Genomic DNA, 19,798 nt, shown 5'->3' on the forward strand with positions numbered 1-19,798 from the left:
GTGTGAGATTTGGTATTCTTAGGCCACTTTACTTTGTATTTTTTCCAGTAATACCCCTGATATTCTTGATCTTTTTGTTTTTCCAGATAAATTTCATTGTTATTTTTTCTAAGTCTATCATTAATTTTTAATAGTTTGATAGGTATGGCACCAAATAAGAAAATTAGTTTTGGACGAATTGTCATTTTTATTAGATTGCCTTGGCCTACTCATAAGCAAATGATATTTTTTCCTAATTGCTTAGATCTGACTTTATGTAAAAAAATTTTGTAATTTTGTTCATATCGGTCCTGATTTGTCTTGGCAGGTAAGCGCTGAAGTATTTTATATTGTTTAGTTATTTTCAATGTAATTTCTCTTGCTATTTCTTGCTATTGGGTGATATTGGTCATATAAAGAAATACTGATAATTTCTGTGGATTTATCTTATAACCTGAAACATTACTAAAATTGTGAATCATTTTAGGTAATTCTTTAGTTGATTCTCTAAGTATACATTATCATCTGTAAAAAGTGATAGTTTTACTTCCTCATTGCCTGTTTTAATTCCTTTGATTCCTTGTTCTTCTCTTATTGCTATATCTAGCATTTCTAGTATTACATTGAATAATGGTGATCATGGGCATCCTTGTTTCACCCCTGGTCTTTTGGAGAAGACTTCTAGATTATTCCCATTAAAGATAATGCTACTTGGTGATTTTATATAAATATTCCTTGTCATTTTAAAGAATTCTCAATTTATTCTTATGCTCTCTACTGTTATAAATAAGAATGGGTTTTGTATTTTGTTGAGATCATCATATGCTTTCTGTTGCTTTTGTTAATGATATGGTCAATTATTTTGATAGTTTTCCTAAATATTGAATCAACCCCACATTCTTGGTATATATATATCCCACCTGATCATAATGTATGATCCTTGTGATATAATGCTGTAATTTACCTTTTTTAAAAAATGTTTTGTAACAATATTCATTAGAGAAATAGGTCTATAATTGTCTTTCTTTGTCTTAGGTCTTCTTGGTTTAAATATCAGCACCATATTTGTGTCATAAAAGGAGTCTGGTAGGATTTCTTCATGTATTTTTCCCCAAAATATTTATATAGTATTGGAATTGTTTTTTTAAATGTTTGATAGAATTCACTTGTGAACCCATTTGACCCTAGGAATTATTTCTTATGGAATTCATTAACAGCTTATTCAACTTCTTTTCTAAGATTGAATAATGGTAAAAGTGTTTCAGTTGTTAAACTTTTAGTCTACCCTTGTAACAGCTTTAGATGGAAGGGACTTTAGAATCATTTAGAAAATTGAGACTCAGAGAGTTGTGATTTGCTTATCGTCTCACAGGAAGAAAATGACCAAATTAAGATTTGAACTCATGTTATCTGAATCCAAATTCACTGTCTTGCTGAGTTCCTCCTTTTCTCTGTTATAAATGGCTCTATTTCTATGGCAGCTGTAAAGGCCACCATATTTAACATTCTCTTCAATAAGAGCTGCTCAGTGACTATAAGATTATTATGCTAGATATGTCTTTTATTTTGTCTGTAAAAAGTGCCTTCAATATGGAATAAAATCTAGAAATAGATTTTTTTCCTGCCTATCTTCTGTTATCCAAGCAGAATTGCAGAAATCAGAGATGAAAACAGCTTGTTGAATCCTCCAATATAACCCCATCTCCTTCTGAATTGTTGTCTGTGTTTTAGCACAGACCTTCCTTCTAACATTTAGTATGAATGTGAGCTACTTGCTTTTGTGTTGTGGATGATTACATGAATATGTGAGCTGAATTTTGTGTGGCAGGCACTAGACATTTACAACTTGCATAGTCAGTATGGAGCTTTCTAAGGGAAGGTTTATTTATTTATTCATTCATTCATTCATTCATTTATTTTTTTAAATCACAGATCACTACCAAGATTCTGGAAATGATATACAACATGTCTGCCCTTGTAACCTCATTAGAAAAGAAGTTTCTAAGAAAAAGAATGTGGAAACAAAAGGACTCACCTTCAAAGGCCTTAGACTATCATAACCTCTCCCCAACCCTTCTGGCCTCCAGACCTCAGACATTCTAAGACTCCATTGTGATGTTAATGGGGTTTTTTTTTTTCATTTTAGTCAAAGTGTTATATGACTCTGAGGGAAAAAAAAAAAACACCAAAAAAACCAGAAAGACTTGTATCTCCCTCTGTAGAGGTGCATTGTTGCCCTCTTGGCAGATAACTCATGTATATTCCACTTTCAAGTACTGATGTTAACTTATAATAAAGAAAAAGTTATGCATAGAAAAAGTTGGGTTTCTTTTAAATAAAAAAAACAAACAAGGACTATTCATAAGTGACTGCTCCTGGAATAATTCTTGAAGAGACTTTAGGTGATTATAATAATGGGGAGGGCTAGTTAACTTGTTTATTCAAACTGGACATTTATCATATTTGGAATTGAGAATCACTCACAAAATTCAACTGTTTCCAAATGTGTCTTTTAGTGTAGGAGATATTTGCAATGTTATAAATTTAAGAAAAAGATTTTTAGGGAATTCATTTTCAGTCGATTTATAGGGGTTTTATTATAGACCCACCAGTATGATAATTATTAATATCAAATTTTGATAGTTGTTAAGGATACTAGCACATATAAATAATTGTGTATCTCATTTATTACAATTATATGAGTCCTATGCAAAAGATGATATAATCAATGAATCCATTAGTATTATGAAGTTACTACTATGTACTTGTCATTGTGTTGGTCCTGAGAATACTGTAACTGAAGCAAAAGAAGCCGTGTTCTCAAGTAGTTTAACATTCCATCAGGTTAGAGAACATGCATATGGAGGTATATCTATAAAATAGACACAAGGTGATATGGGGTTTAGGTAATCTGCAGCGGAAGGGCGGGGGATCAGTAAAAACTTCATATAGAATAGATGTTTCTTAAACTATTTTGTTTTGAGGACTGCTTTTGACATTTTGACCATCACTTCTGTGAGTCCCTTCTCAGAATCATGTTTTTAAAAGCATAAATGCATAGGATTACAAAGGAAATAAAAAAATATTGAAATATACATTCCAAATGTTTTTAAAATCAAGTTCATGGTCCTCATGTTGAGAACCACAAGCTATATTGAGTCAAATCTTAAAGGAAAATATGCATGCTAAAAGGCTAAGGTGAGGGAAGAAGGCTCGTAGGTTAAATGATTTGCTCATATTTATAAAACTATTATATGTGGGAGGTAGAATTAAAACCCAGGTTTTTCCGTCCTCCTAATCAAATACTTTTCTACTATAGAATATTTCTTTCACCCAAATCAAGGGTGATTGACTTGTGTGGTAAGGTTTTAGTCTTAATTTTGAAAGGATGGTTGTTGAGTAAAATTTCTAGGAGTCTGTTGGACCCAACTGTGGCAGCTTTGTAATTGTTCTCGTGAGCATCTAGATGTTTGAATTTAAGATCATTCAAATAGTTTCTTCCAGTTGACTTGATTCATATCTGGTCACTGGACTCAGATTACCCATCCCTGATTAAGCTCGTGCCTTTCTGCTTTCCTTCCCCATCATATTACCTTATATTGACATTGTATAGAATGTTTTTGCTTATATATGTACATAGTGTCTCTCCATATAGATTGATTACAAGTTACCTTAGAGCCAAGACAGTTCCATTTTTCTCTTTGTAGTCTCAATACCAAGGACTAGAATTTAATAGGTGCTTTATAAATCATCTGTGATCAATAGATTACCATGAGAGAGCTAAACTGTAAATAGTAGGAAACATTTGCTGATGTCTGCTCAGGAAGCTGGTAGACAGGACTGTTAGGGACTGTTCTGTATGGGAGCACTGTAAATTATCTTCACTTGGTGTCCTTGAGCAGCAGAGCCTTATCTTCCTAAGTGCCATGGGAGTGGGAGTGCAGAAGTTCTCATGTGCCCATATTTTAGGATTCAACTAAAATCATAGCCTTAATTTAATTTTATGTATTTGCATGTTTGTCCCAAGCTAGAAGTTTCCTCCAAAGTTCCCATTAAACACTACTCTCTTTTGAGCAGTCTTCTCCAGTAACTGAGTATTATTTGCTATAAAAGACCTGAAGAACTATTGGGTGTATGTGTGTGGGGTGGGTAGGTAATAGTAATATTAAAAAATAACACTTATATGAATACTTTATGGTTTAGAAATGCTTTTTTGCACGTTATCTCATTATTTGAAAGAAATTAATAGAAAGGGATATATTTTGTCAGAATTTTTCAGCATCTATTGAAATAATCATGATTTCTATTGATTTATTATTGATGTGTTCAATTATGTTGATTTTTTTTTTAACATTGAGCCATCCCTGACTACCTGGCACAAATCCTACCTGATCATAGTGTATTATCCTAGTAATATCTTGTTTTAATCTCTTGGGTAAAACTTAATTTAGACTTTTGCATCAATGTTCATTAGGGAGATTGGTCAATATTTCTTTGTTTTTGCTCTTTATGGTTTAGGTATCAGCACCATATTGGTGTCATAAAAGGAATTTAGCAGAACTTTGTCTCCTATTTTTAAAAATAATATATGTAGTGTTGGAATTAATTGTTCCTTAAATGTTTGGTAGAATTCATTTGTAAATCCATCTGGACTTGGAGACTTTTTCTTAGGGAGTTTATTGATGGTTTCTTCAATTTCTTTTTCTGAAATGGGGTTACTTAAGTATTTTATTTCTTCTTTTAATCTGGGTAGTTTGTATTTTTGTGAATATTCATCCATTTCACTCAGGTTGTCAAATTTATTGGTATACATTTGGGCAAATTAGCTCCATATTATTTCTATGATTTCCTTCACATTCATTTTTGGTACTGACAATTTGATATTCCTCCATTTTTTTAAACCAAAGGTACATCCAATTTATTTTTTTATAAAGCCAACTCTCAGGTTTATTATTAGATCAATGGTTTTCTTGCTTTCAATTTTATTAATCTCTCCTTTGATTTTCAGAATTTCTAAATTGATATTTTAATGAGGATCTTTAATTTGTTTTTTTCTAGCTTTTCTAGTTTCATACTCAATTCATTGATCTTGTCTTTCTCTATTTTGTTCATATAAGCATTCAGAGATATAAAATTTCCCCTAAAAACTGCTTTGGCTGCATCCCCTAAATTTTGGTAATATGTTTCATTGTTGTCATTTTCTTGGATGAAGTGATTATTTCTATTTGTTTGATCCACTTGTTCTTTAAAATTAGATTATTTGATTTCCAATTATTTTTTTAATCTTTCTACGGCTCTTTATTGCATGTAATTTTTCATTGAAAGTTCATCTTTCTTCTCTGAGATATTATGCTGAATTTTGCAGCATGATTAATTCTTGGTTGTACTCCAAGTTCCTTTGCCCTCTAAAATATCATCTCTTAGGCTCACTGATACTTTACTGTTGGAGCTATTAAATTGGTGTAATTCTGATTGTGCTTCCTTGGTATTTAAATTACTTCTTATTTTGACTGCCTAGAGTATTTTCTCCTTTAGTTGAGATTTCTTTAGTTTGGCCATGACAATCCTTTGGGATCTCATTCTGGAGGTGTTCTGTGTATTCTTTCAAGGATGATTTTTGTCTTTTTTGATCTAGACAAAGATAATTTCTTGAAAGATATTTTCCAGATTCTTTTTTTTTAATTTAGGCTTTTGGGTAAACTGATAATTCATAAATTATCTCTCCTGGATCTGTTTTCCATGTCATTTGCTTTTTTCCTAAATGTTTTCTTCAATTTTTCAACCTATTGATTTTGTTTGATGGAATCTTCATGTCTCATAGAATCATTAGTTTCTTTTTGTCTAATTCTCATTTTAAAGTTGTATTTTCTTCAGTTAGCTTTTGTGTTTCCTTTTCAGTTGGTTAATTTTGCCTTTAAATGAGTTGTTTTCCTTTTCCAGATTGTTAATTGAACATTTGATGACTTTCATTCTCTTTCCATATGGTCGATTTGATGTTTTTGATGAGTTGTATTCCTCTTCCAGTTGATCCATTTTATTATTTTTGATGATTTACATTCTTTTGTCCAGTTGGCTCTTTTTACTTTTAAAGGAGATGATTTCTTTGGACAATTTTTCAAAATTTTCCTGCATGGCTCTCTTTTCTTTTTTTCCATTTTCCTTCTTCCTCTCTTCTTTGATTTTAAAAATCTTTTTAAAGCTCTTCCATGGGATTTAGAGTTGAATGTAATTCATAAGCTCTTTTGAGACTTCCCATGTAGGTAATTTGTCACTGCTTTCTTTTTCTGAAATGGTATTTAATCATCTCTATCTGAATAGTAGCTTTCTATGTTTGGCATACTTTTTTTGCTCATTTTGATAATTGAACTCTGCTCCTGTAGTACAGGGAGTATAGTTCCCAGATTTTTGTTTTGGGGCTGGGGTCTTATCCCTGGCTTATTGTTTGCCAAGTATTGTCTGTGCAGTCCAGTCTATGCAGAAGTCTTTATGTCCAGGTTCTGCTTATGGAGTGATTGTTTGTTTGTTTGTTGCCCTAGTATTCTCAGGTCCAGATAACTCCAACTAGGGTTAGGACCCTCACTGCTAGCCTGCTATCTAGTTGACTTGGGACCAGGGCTGCTGTCTAACTGCTGGGACCTCAGCTGAGCTATGACTAGAAAACTCTTGCCGGCTTTCCTGCTCTCAGCTTAGCTGGGTTCTATTCCCCCTTTTCCTCCGAAAAAGCAGATATTCACTGAAAATCCTCCATGATGTCTGCAGTTGAGAACTTGGTGGGGTTTTTTGTGGGAGAGGGAGGGATTATCTCTAGCTTTAATGCCCATGTTGAGATTTCATTTAACTTTGTGTAGGGAAAAGCTCCACTAGCATACGAGCTTCACTCTGCCATCTTGGCTTCACCCTGGAAGTCACCTTTATCACCATTTTTTAGATGAGAAATCTGGGGCTGAATGTTTGTGTCTTGTATTCAAAAATCACCTCGAATACTTACTAACTGTGTTATCCTGGGCAAATCACTTGCTTTATCCAACTATCTACTGTGTCATCTAGAGTAGTAATAGATCAGAGATTTAGAGCTTGAATAAGACACTATAGGTTTTCTAGTCATCTTCTTCCTCTTCCTCTCCAATTTACAGATGAAAACACTAAGGCCCTAAGAGATCAAATGACTGACTCAAGATAACAAAGCTAATAAGATTCACAGACATGATTTGAATCTATGACCTTAATTCCAAAGTCAGTTCAGTCAGTTGCAGTCCTCCTTTTCCAAGAGTAATATTGTTTTTTTAAAGTTTTTACAAGGCAACAGAGTAAACTGATTTGCCCAAAATCATACAACTAGATAATTATTAAGTGTCTGATGAAAGATTTGAATTCAGGTCCTCCTGACTACAGGGCTGGTGCTCTATCCACTGCGCCATCTACCTGCCCCCTCCAAGAGTAATATTTTTTTATATAAAGATTTTATTCATTTTGAGTTTTACAATTTCCCCCCATTCTTGCTTCCCTCCCCACACCCCCACCACACAGTAGGCATTCTGTTAGTCTTTACATTGTTTCCATGGCATATAATGATCTCAGTTGAATGTGATGAGAGAGAAATCATATACTTAAGGAAGAAAAATAAAGTATAAAAGATAGCAAAATTATATAATAATTTAATGGGTTTTTTTCTAAAGTGAAGGTAATAGTCTTCAAAGTCCACAATTTTTCTCTGGATACAGATGGTATTCTCTATTTCAGATAGCCCAGAATTGTTCCTGGTTGTTGTACTGTTGGAATGAGCAAGTCCATCAAGGTCACCCCCATGTTTCTGTTAGGGTGTACAATGTTTTTCCTGGTTCTGCTCATCTTGCTCAGCATTAGTTCACGCAAATTCTTCTAGGCTTCCCTGAATTCCCACCCCTCCTAGTTGCTAATAGAACAGTAGTGTTCTATGACATATATATACCATAGCTTGTTAAGCCATTCCCCAAATGAAGGGTATTCACTTAATTTCGAATTCTTTGCCACCACAAACAGGGTTGCTATGAATATTTTTGTACAAGTGATAGTTTTACCCTTTTTCATAATCTCTTCAGTGTATAGACCAGTAGTGGTATTGCTGGATCAAAGTATATGCACATCTTTGTTGCCCTTTGGGCATAATTCCGAATTGCTCTCCAGAAATGTTGGATGAGTTCATGGCTCCAATAGTAATATTTTAACAGAATATGAATTTTTCCATTGCATTCAGAGATTCTTTGTGACTTATGATGCCATCCACAGAAGTCCACTGGCTTTGTGCTAAGATCTGACTTTGGATCATATCCCACACTATCACTTATGGACTTAATACTTAAATACTAAATAAAGGTCAATGAACAATGCTACATCCAGAAATAAATTACTGGATTTATTTTTTGAATCTGAGATCCCAGATAGACAATCCTTCTCCATTTCTGGCTTCTTGTTCTGATTGTGAAAGCTTATATCCGTCATTTATTCGAACAAATTAATTTGAAGACATATTGTGTTGAAAACATCCCTGTCAAGAAGTGTTAGACTGATCTTCTGTTAAGAGACAGCTTGAGAACAAGCAGATTGTTGTTAACTAAACATTATATATCCCATGTGAATAATAAATCTTAATGTAGTCCTCTTTTTTTTTTTTTTGGACACTTGCTTGTGGTTCAACAGTGCATCAACATCAATAATGAACCATTGTATAGCACTGTCTGAAGAAATGAAGAATCATTGTGAGAATTATGTAACTGACCAAGATTCTAGGATTCTAGAATAGGTATACCTGTTATTGGGATGATCAGGTAGCTGGTGATGATCTAGAGACAGGAAGACTCCTCATACTGAGTTCAAACCCAACCTCAGAAATTTACTATCTGTATGAACTCGGGAAAATCACTTAACTCTGTTTGCCTTAGTTTTCTCATCTGTTAAATGAGGAGAGGAAATGGCAAACTACTCTAGTATCTTTTCCAAGAAAATCCCCAAACGGGGTTATCAAGAGTCAGACATGACTGAAATGTCAGAATAACAACAATTTGTGGAAAAGTAGAATGAGCAAAAAAAAGCTGCTCCATGAGGTGGTAGGTTCCCCTCCACTGGAGATTTTCAAGAGAGTCTGAAAAAGTTGTACAGGAGTCAGGTATGGATGGATCAGATAGCCACTGGGTCCATTCCAGTTTAAATTCTTGATTTTGAATTTTCATTATAATCTTTCTTATGATAGAAACTTTGCTTTTATTGATGCAGTATCAATTCTTTTAAGTGCCTCATTAAACTACTGATTCATAAATACTTCTAGTTCAATAGAATACTTAAATCTTTCTCATATGAGCTATTTTATAGTAACATCTGGCATATTCTGACTTAAGCAATTAATTTTTGAACCTAAGTACTTGTCTTTGCATACTCATTTCTCAATTTTTCTAGCTTGTCATTTCTTTCATTGTTAAAAAGAATATTACTTTTTAGCTTTGAGTTGAACTAAATTGACACTGATGTCCCTTCCACACTTAAAATTTTGTGATCCAGTCTAATTCAATAAAAAAAATTATTGAATTTCTAATATATGTAAGACATTATCAATCCACTGGACAATCAATAAGCATGTATTAAATACTTAACTATGAGCCAGTCATTGTACTAAGTATAGGAGTGCAAAGAAAGCCACATCTCTGCCTTAAATTGTAAGGAATTAAGAATGATACTTAGGTTTTGAGCTTGCTTGATTGGGGAGGATGGTGGTATGCTGGATAATAATAAGGACATTTAGAAGAAGGAAAGGATTGGGGAAAAATATGAGATCTGTTTTTGACATGTTGATTTGAAGATGTCTATGAGACCTCCAGTTCTGAGATATCTAAATTGATACAAGTGATACAAGAATGAAACTCAGGAGAGAGGGTGTATATTTAGATTTGGAAATCATCTGTATAGAGATAGATGATAGTTATAACTGATGAGATAACTAAGATAATATAGAGTAAGAAAAAAAGAGAACCAAACATTGTCTTCTATTTTTTAGGTTTTGCAAGGTAAATGGGGTTAAGTGACTTGCCCAAGGCCACACAGCTAGGTAATTCCAACATAGATTATTTCCAGGATCATCATAAATTTCTTTTCTGTCATTTTAACCTCCTTTACTTCAGTTGCCTCATCTTTAAAAAAATTAGCTGAAGAAGGAAATAGCAAACCACTCCAATATCTTTGCCAATAAAACTTCAATTAAATTCAAAGAGTTGGTCTGAAAAATAGCTAAACAACAATAGCAATAACACAACAACATACCTTTTTATTATCTTCAGTTTTGATAAGTATAACCTCAACCAAGTCATTGATAAAAAAAAAATTGAGCAAGACAGATAAGCTTATCTACCAGGTTATGATTTGAATTTTTAGATGATTTGGTGATGCTTTTGAAGTACAAAAGTCAGCTTGCTGGCAAGTATTTTGGACAATTGAAGGTGCAGGATAGTATATCTCTTTGAGGAAGTGAATAAATAAATGTAGTTTATGGGTGGTCAAGTTTATGGTTTGGAAAGCATGTTGAAAAAGGTTGTCTTGTGAACACAGGATAGCTTGAAAAAATGTGGAATAAGAGGACCAGGTTAGGAGGTAACTGGGGATATGTTGAAAAATAAATATGATTAACTGAAAGCAATTGTCAGAAACTCTGATCATTTGATCTGTGACCTATCACAGGTCTCAGGGCATAGGAAAGATGGTGACATGATTGAAGCTTCAGGATGAGAGCAAATCAATTAAGAGAAACCAGATGCTGAATCACCAATATGTTAATAAAGCCATTGATTAAAAATCATTCTTGGGGGGCAGGGGGGATATGCCAGAAAGGAAAAAAAAGATTAGTACAGAATAATAATGTTTCCTTATATTTGTGTAGATTAGATATAAGGGAGGAAGGAGAAGAGTGCACTTTGATTAAACATGTTTCATTAATCCTCACAAAATCTCTGACATCTATTTTTTATCCTTTTCTCAAAAAGCAATAACTTTATTGATATTTTTTGTTTTTACATCACCTACATTTCCCAGTGTGTTCCTCTACCCTTATCCTTTTGGTGAGCATCCCTAATGAGAAAGAATATTTAAAAAAAGAAATAAATTTCATCAAAACTAAATATCAAAAAGGCAGACATCCATTGTGTTGTATGCAATAGTGGCTTCCTTGGTAAACAGGCAGGAAGGTGCCTTTTCTTTGAGGCTGAATTTGGGCACAAGAATTTTACCAGCATTCAGTATCAGTTGTTCTGTTGTTGATGTTCTTTCCTTCCAATTACCTAATTTTAGAATGTTTGTATACTTACATACATACATACATACATATATATATATATATATATATACATATACATATATTACTTTTCTAGTTCTGCTTACTATATTTGAATCAGCTCATATAAATATTAGTATCTATATTGATCATATTCCTTTTTTCCTAGCATGTTAATAATCTATTACAACCATATATTGTAGGTTCTTTAGTCATTCCCCAGTTGCTTATTCTTGCCTTTCAAGATTAGTGGGAAGTAGACTTGAAGTTACTTGTGGCAATTCATCTTCCAACTTCCCTTTCTTCAGGACATATCTCTCCTTATGTTCAATAGGGTTGCCCCTGTTCTTAGGATCCTTCCAAATTTCCTCAGTTTTATCCATTGTAGTATGAAACATTTTTTATTGTTCAAATACTTCAGAGCCTTCCCATTTTATGTGATTGTTGTTCATGCCCTACCTATTGTCCTGGAAAAAAGAAGGAAGAAGGGAACAAATATTTTTAATGACATACTATGTATCAGAGACTGCTACGTTATTTACAAATTTCATAGTTTCTCATAGCATCCCTGAGAGGTAGGTACCATTTTACCACTGATGAAACTGAGGTATTCTAGATTAAATAATTTGCTCAGGGTCATACAACTAGTAAATATGTAAGCCTGAAAGGAGCTCAAATTTTATTGCATTTTAAGCATTTGAGAAATGTTTAATAAAATAAATAAAAATTCAGTGCAACATAGAAAATGTTAATTTTTGGTTTCTAAGTCAATATCCAAGTAATCCACTTATTTTTACACTACTGTGAGACTTTCTTTTGGTCATGTCAAGATATTATTAAGAGATAGCCTCTTTTCCAGAGGTAAAGCCTAGCAAGCAAGCAAGATGCCCTGACCTTGGCATATCAATAATCCTTTGCGCTCACCCTCTGAATGATATCACCCTCAGGCAAAATCCCTAATTATTGCATTTCTTTGACCAGTACCAGTGTTCTATATGCTCAGTCAAGAATGGGACAAGTTCAGATAAATTCTAGTCATGAAGTTCTGTTAAGAATCATTCATTGTTGCTGTTACCCCTCATTGTCAAGGCTACATCTAACTGTGTAGCCTTTGGCATAAGTATCATAGTTTAGCCACACTAAAGCAGATTCTCCCACTAGGGGTGGCCTCCAACACAAGTGGTTAATCTGCTTTTTTGTTTGCCAACCTAATTTTTTCAAGATAGCAATAATCTTCTTTTACCTATTCACAAGTAGCTGGCATTAAAAAAAAAACAAAACAAAAAAGAATCAAGTGGGAATATATTGGTAAGATTAATATAAATACCATTCTTTTATCTAATTCAGTCTTTTGGGATTAATGCAGGCTGTTTTGTTTTGTTTTTTTCCTCAAGTCCCCACACAGGAATTCAGTTCTACCAAGATGGTGTACCTAAGATCCCAACAGCCTGCATTACTGTGGAGGATGCAGAAATGATGGCAAGGATGGCTTCCCGGGGGACTAAAATTATCATCCAACTAAAGATGGAAGCAAAGAACTACCCAAATACAGAATCCTTCAATACTGTGGCTGAGATCATTGGGAGCAAGTATCCAGAACAGGTAAATGTTGTACTGCAAAGAATATTCAGTTTACACAGTTCAGGAGTGATGTTTCAAAAACAGTTGTCATTTTTAATAGATTTGGAGAAAAGGGAGAATACAGTTCCTTTGACTTTGATAGAATCAATATAAATTTTGCAGAATGTCTTGTCTACATTATCTCATAGAGTCTTACAAGATCTATAAGAAATAACTACTCTTGTAAGCATCATTGTCCTCTTTTTATAAAGAGGGCAAATGACTTGTCCATGGTCCTGAACCTAGTGAATATCAGATTTAAACCCCATCTATCCATTATACCATGTTGCCTCTCAATTTCCAAATCCTTATTTTAGATAGTAAACTCAAGTTCCTATCCCTTCAAACCTCTAAGCAGGTCTTACCAAGAGTGAACAGAACTTATCACCTTGTTTCATCTCCTTTTAAAGCCATGTTCTATGCCTCCAAATCCAGAGCACTTTTTGCACTTGACTTTGAACTCAAATAACTAACAATGACAATTATCTTCAAAGATTTTATGTATTTTGAGTTTTAAAATTTTTCCCCAAATCTTGCTTCCCTCCCCCTACCCCCCACAGAAGGTGATTTGCCAGTGTATATATTGTTTCCATGGTATACATTGATCCAAATTGAATGTGATGAGAGAGAAATCACATCCTTAAGTAAGAAAATAAAATATAAGAGATAGCAAAATTACATAATAAGATAACGGGTTCTTTTTCTAAATTGAAGGTAATAGTCTTTGGTCTTTGTTCAAACTCCACAATTCTTTCTCTGGTTTCCTCAATAAGTCTATCATATCTAGGTTTTCTAACAATCTATTTACCTCCTTAACTTTTTTTTTGTTTATTTTATGATTAGATTTATCTAAATCTGAGATTGGGAGGTTGAGGTCTCCCACTAGTAGAATTTTGCTGTCTATGTCTTCCCATAGTTCTTTCAGCTTCTCCTTTAAGAATCTGGATGCTATCCCATTTGGTGCATATATATTCAGTATTAAAATCACCTTATTGTCTATAATACCTTTTAAGAGGATAAGTTTCCTTCTTTATCTCTTTTAATGATATCTATTTTTGCAGCTGCTTTGTCTGAGATAAGGGTCACCACAACTGCTTTTTTCACTTCAGCTGAAGCAAAATATATTTTACTCCAATCTTTTACTTTGACTCTATATGTAACTCTCTGCTTCAAATGAGTTTCTTATAAGGAGCATTTTGTAGGATTCTGGTTTTTAATCTACTCTGCTATTCACTTACATTTTAAGGGAGAGTTCATCTCATTCATATTCAAAGTTATAATTACTAACTCTTTATTGCCCTCCATGCTATCTTCCCTCTGGTTGTATTTCCCCCTTTTTCACATTATCCATATTCCCCAGTATTTTGTTTTTGAATACCACCCCCTTCAGTGTGTTTGCCCTCCTATATTCACCCCCCTTTCTTTCCCCTTTTTCCTTCCCTTCCTTCTGTTAGTTCCCCTTTTTATCTCCCTCCTTGAATGACAACTGTCTTCATTTCATTTCCTCTTATTAGATTCCACTCCATATTACTGATTGACACAATCTTTTTTTCATCTTTACTCTATAATCCACTAGGTTAATTCTATCTTCCAACTTCTTACCATCTTTACATTCTAAAAGTGTGCTATGACATTCATTTATTAAGTCATTTATTCATTATCTCTAACAAAGCTGGTTTATTGGATATATAAAATTTATTCCCCCTTTATGTGGAGACAGAACATTGATTATGGTAGGAGGCAGGGTTGAATGAGAAGAGGAGAGTGCAACAGCAATGAATAAAAGCTTATTAAGTGTTTACTATAAACATTGTGAGTAGAGAGAGAGAGAAAAGCAAAGGCAGCCCCTGCCTTTAAGAAATTTACATCCTAATGTAGGATTGTTGTTGTCTTTTCAGTTATATTTGACTCTCTGTGTCCCCTTTTGGAGTTTTCTTGGCAAAGATACTGGGATGGTTTGCAATTTCCTTCTCCATTTTACAGATGAGGAAACTGAGGCAAACAGAGTGAAGTGACTTGCCCAGAGTCACACAGTTAGTAAGTTGTTTCTATGTGTATATGTGTAATAACAATGGATACAAAGGAACCTCAGGGGAGAAAGCACTAGCAATGGAGGGGTGATGGGGGGGAGTGCTGAGAAAGGTAGTCATTGATGAGGATGATAAGTTTAGTTTTGAGAGAACCCTTAGCTGTTGTTGAATATAACCCTCTCATTAAATACATGAGGAAATGGAAGCTCAGAGAGATTACTTAGATCACATAGCTAGTAAGTATCAAAGGGAGAATTCAAACTTGATTCCAAGTTTCTTGAATCCAAATTCAGGACTCTATTTATTATGCCATGTTTTCTTAGAGAGGGAGGTCATTCCAGGCATGTTGGATGGTCACTACAAAGGTGGGGTTATGAAAGATGGAAGGCTGACTATGAAGACTAGCAAGCAGACCAGTATGTCTGTACTTGAATTTGTGGAGGGTATTATGAATGAATGAATGAATGAAAAAAGCATTTATAATGTCCTTCCTTTTTGCATAGAATTGTGCTAAGCTCCAGGGAAACAAATAGAAAAGCAAAACACTCTCTACTCCCAAATATTTCATATTCTAACTGGGGAGACCACATGTCTAGGAGATTTCATCTGCAAATCAGATGGAGAGGGCCACACGGTCTTTACACTGCATCTGCAAAACAGATGCTTACAAATCTTCTTTAATGCCATTTCCATTAATTTAACCATATTGGTTCCTGTTTTTATAAATCCAAATGTGGACAAAATTCCCTGAGGTCTTCAGAAGGTTTCATAAGCTTGGCCTTTGAAGGCTTTCATATTTATCTTCTGCCAACACCTCCAGGTTGACAGTGACATAAATTGTAGTTTAGGTAGTTTAGATTGACTTACTTTCCCTGAAACATCCTTGTTAAAGTGCTCCAAATTATAGTAAAACAAAGTGCTAAATAATGCCAAGTAAATTTTCTACAGTGGAAATTGTCTCTAACAAAGCAGAAGTTTGTTGGATATGTCAAATTTCTCCCCCTTTGTGAGGAAGCAGAATTTTCTGGGGGTAATTGAATGTAGGGAGGGTAGAGGAGAGTGCAAAATAAGACAAACTGCTGATTGACACTTCACAGATGACAGCAACCTTTTTTGAAAAGAAACATTTACTTCCTACCATCTTGTTATGTATTCATGGACACATTACTTAAAGCAAAGACATTTGCAGGTAAGAATTCTGGTTCAAGAAAGCATGTGAATCTTCACTGGGGAAGCCCACATGGTATTATTTGTGTATCACCTTCTTTTTCAAAACCCTTCGATGGCTTAGTAATAGGGTTGGACTGAATTAGTCCTAGCCTTAGTTCTTCCTAAGAAAACTATGTACTACTATTAGCAAGTTGAAACTGAGTGCCCTTTCTTCCTATTCTCCATTTATTAGAAAGCTAATCACTGCTTAATCCATTGGAGTTCCCTGGAGACTTTGAGAATGTACAATAACTATTGCTGAAATGAGTGACGTGATTCTGACACTTGAAAAATTTCTCTATATAAGCCATGATGAATGCAACTGATTAAAACAACAATAGCAAACCAAACTTATTAGAATGCCACTGTGAAGGAATAGTTAAGAGATTATAGACTTGGAGTTAAAAAGATTGGATTTATATTCTACCTCTGACATTTCACAGAATGTGACTTATGGGGAAGTTCCTTAGTTTGAAATTCAAGGAACCTTCATGCTTGTGAGTTAGAGTTTTAACTGATGAAAAATTTCTGACATTGATGAAATCACAGGTCCTTGACATATTGTCATGCTAGAACTTGTTCATCTAAATGAATAGTATCTCATTTGTGATGATTCTGCCATTGTTTGACATGGGCTAGTACAAGATCAGGACAATTTAATTCAAGTTCAGTCTCTAATGTTTACTAGCTGGGTAACCTTGGGGAAGTTTTATCGACTCCTTTCACCCTGGTTTCCTCAATTGTAAAAGGAAATTCCAAATGTGACATTATTGCAAATGGGGTTGAGGATTTGGGAGATAGGCAAAATCACATAAGCCAGAGATGGTTGAAAAACCATTGCTAGGACATTATTTCTTTAAAATAAGATAAATGGAGGAGAACAATCTGCAATGTAGTAGGCTGGTGTCAAACTGTTAAGGTTGTGGTTTGCAAAAAGTTAAATAGATGAGAAGATGAAGTTTTAATTTATTCTTGTGCTTAGAGGGAGCCAGAACAATTTCTTGAGTGACAGGGTAAGTTTCATATTGCAGAAATTTCATTCTGAAATCTAGGAAAGTGTTTGTTGGTAATAGCAGGGCTACCTATTAGTTGTACTAGTGTTGTCTTTGTGGTGGTGCTGGTGTCTGGCAGTTCTACTAGTGGTTCCTGTCAATGGTACCAATGGTTCTTGTCAATGGTACCAGTGATCTCTGTCAAAGATATCTTCAGTTCAGGTGTCAAATTCATTAATAGCTATATATCAGAGTAGGCAGTGGTAGACGGGGGTCCTCTGGGGAGGAAGGGAAGGGGGGGAAATGAACATTCTCCATTCATTAGCATATTATGTGGGAAATCTAAAAAGGTTTGGGTCAAATCAAGGTCCAGTTATAATGAATAAATCTAGTAGATTGAGACAACTGAAAATATGGGGTTTAACTGAATTTTGGTACTGACTTCAATATACAGCACTTGTTTCTTGACTGCCTGAACTATTCTTTTGAAATACTGGTCATGGGCATTAAACATGCCATTCTTGTTTACTCAAAAGAATGATTTTCCAGTGTGAGAACTTCAGGCAATATTCAGTCTAGGAAGAAAGGTTGGGAAGATTTTTTTTAAGCAAAAGGTGACTTTCCAGGATTAATCAATTGATTTCCTATAGGTGAACTTCTACTTAGCCACTGGTAAAATGAGCCCTGAATGTAAGACATGGACTGGGTTGTATCCACATTTTGTCCTGAGCTTAAACATACCATAGGATATTGAATTGACATTTTCTTAAATAATCCTGTATTGCCTCTAATTATTAAGCTTCCAAAGCTTTCCACCCTCTTGAATGTCAAGTTAAAACTTCCTGTTGTACCATATATTTATTTTTGTTCAATTCAGCAGATATTTATTTAATGCTATTATATACTAAATACTGTACTAGATAGTGTCAGAGGTATATAGATTAAAACAGGCTCCCTCCTTCCATGAAGCTTACACTCTAATAGAGGAGCCAATTCATACATAAACCTAACAATAAAAATATCAAAATAGCATTAGAAATGGAAAGTATAAATAATAGATTGTGAAATTCCAGGGGAAGGAGAGTTCACTTCGATTTATGGAAACCATGAAGGTAACAAGAGAAGGCAATGAGAATTTAGTTTATATCACTTTGGCAAGCATTGAGGATACATATAAAAAGTAAAAGAATGATATCCATTGCTCTCAAGGAACATACATTCTGAAAGGGAAAGATAATACATAAGAGAGCTGGGAATGTGGTTTTATAGTGCAGAAGATCAGAAGTGAAGCTCAGAGTGGAATGAAGGCTGGTCAGTCTGGTCTGCTCAAAATGAAGGCCCCAGGAAGAACTTAACACTGAGAGAAAGGAACCAACATGATAAAGGGATGTACCAGGATAAGGGGTATCATAACCAACTCCAGAAAGGCAGAGAAGAGATAGGAAGAGAATGAAGGTTGACCAATATGAATCACTCTTAAAAAAAGGGAGGCCCTGGGAGGGACTTATCAAAGGGAGAAGAGAATTGGCAGAGTAAAATGATATTCTTGGGTGAGCAGGACCCAGGGGGAAATGAAAGTTCCAGGATAAAATGGCAACTGAGGCATGGTGGCAAAGTCTAAGAGAGTCAGAATTAGGAGGGGAAGGAAGATTGGTCAGCCTAGTGCCTGAATGAGGTGTCATTTGAGATAGACCAGGAATGATTAAGTGGTTGGCTCTTGTCCTTTGTTATTGAAGAAGAACAAAACGACATCACTGGGTTAGAGACAAGTTATAGTAATGTTTGTCCTTCATTCTCGAAGAAGGCCATGGCATCAAGGAGGTGATACCATGACAAGTCCATGAATTGGGTTTGAGTGAGAGGGTGCTGTGCTAAGTCACAGTCTCAGGTTCTCCTCCAGAGTCTTCTGAATCCAGTGGCTAGATATGGATCAGGATGACTGGAGATGACTCTGGATGAGGGGCAGTCCAGGTTAAGTGACTTGCCCAGAGTCACACAAGCTAGTTAGAGTCAGTTTTCTGAGGTCTGATTCGAACTCTGGTCCTCCTGACTTCAAGGACAGTGCTCTATCCACTGCACCACCTAATTGACATTAGAGACAAGTTATAGTGTATGACTGACCAGAATAATACGAGCTCGGAATGCTCCACCACAGGTTGGGCACAAATAATCAATATAAGCAGCTAATTTAAATGTATGTCTCTCATATTTCCTTTGAACTTTTTCAAACCTACCTTACCTATAGATTATAGGGTCCTCTCTAATGAGGGCATGCCATGCTGGGCAGTCTTGTGCCAGTATTTCCCATACTGAACAATCAACTCCAAAGTTCTTAAGAGAATTCTTCAGGGTCTCTTGAATGATAGGAAGAAATTTAATAGATAGAGTTGGTAAGATAGGAATGGAAGGCATTTAAGGCATAAGGAAAAGTGTGAGTAAAGGCATGGAAGCAGAAATAATAATGATAACATCAACAAAACACCAATAATAGGTGACATTTTCTAGTACCTTAAAGTTTGCAAAATTTATTTTACACATGTCATTTGAAGCGCCAAAAATCTATAAAAAGTAGAAACTGTGGCTATTATTCTTATACCCATTTTGCAAATGGAACACTCAGAGAGGTCAAAACAAGATGTGACTTGTTCATTGTCACACAAATAATCCATGTGAGAGAT

The 19,798-nt window shown here is 34.7% G+C and overlaps 1 protein-coding gene across 1 annotated transcript in view; it reads left to right on the forward strand.

Moving 5' to 3' along the window:
- Window positions 1–19,798, forward strand: part of CPQ (carboxypeptidase Q) — a 634,822-nt gene that overhangs the window by 240,566 nt on the left and 374,458 nt on the right. Inside the window, exon 4 of the mRNA XM_074200426.1 lies at window positions 12,664–12,871. Coding sequence (XP_074056527.1) covers window positions 12,664–12,871 — 208 coding nt within the window. The remainder of the gene's footprint in view (window positions 1–12,663; window positions 12,872–19,798) is intronic.

Source organism: Macrotis lagotis, chromosome X (genome assembly GCF_037893015.1).
Source record: "Macrotis lagotis isolate mMagLag1 chromosome X, bilby.v1.9.chrom.fasta, whole genome shotgun sequence".
NCBI classification, from domain to species: domain Eukaryota; kingdom Metazoa; phylum Chordata; class Mammalia; order Peramelemorphia; family Peramelidae; genus Macrotis; species Macrotis lagotis.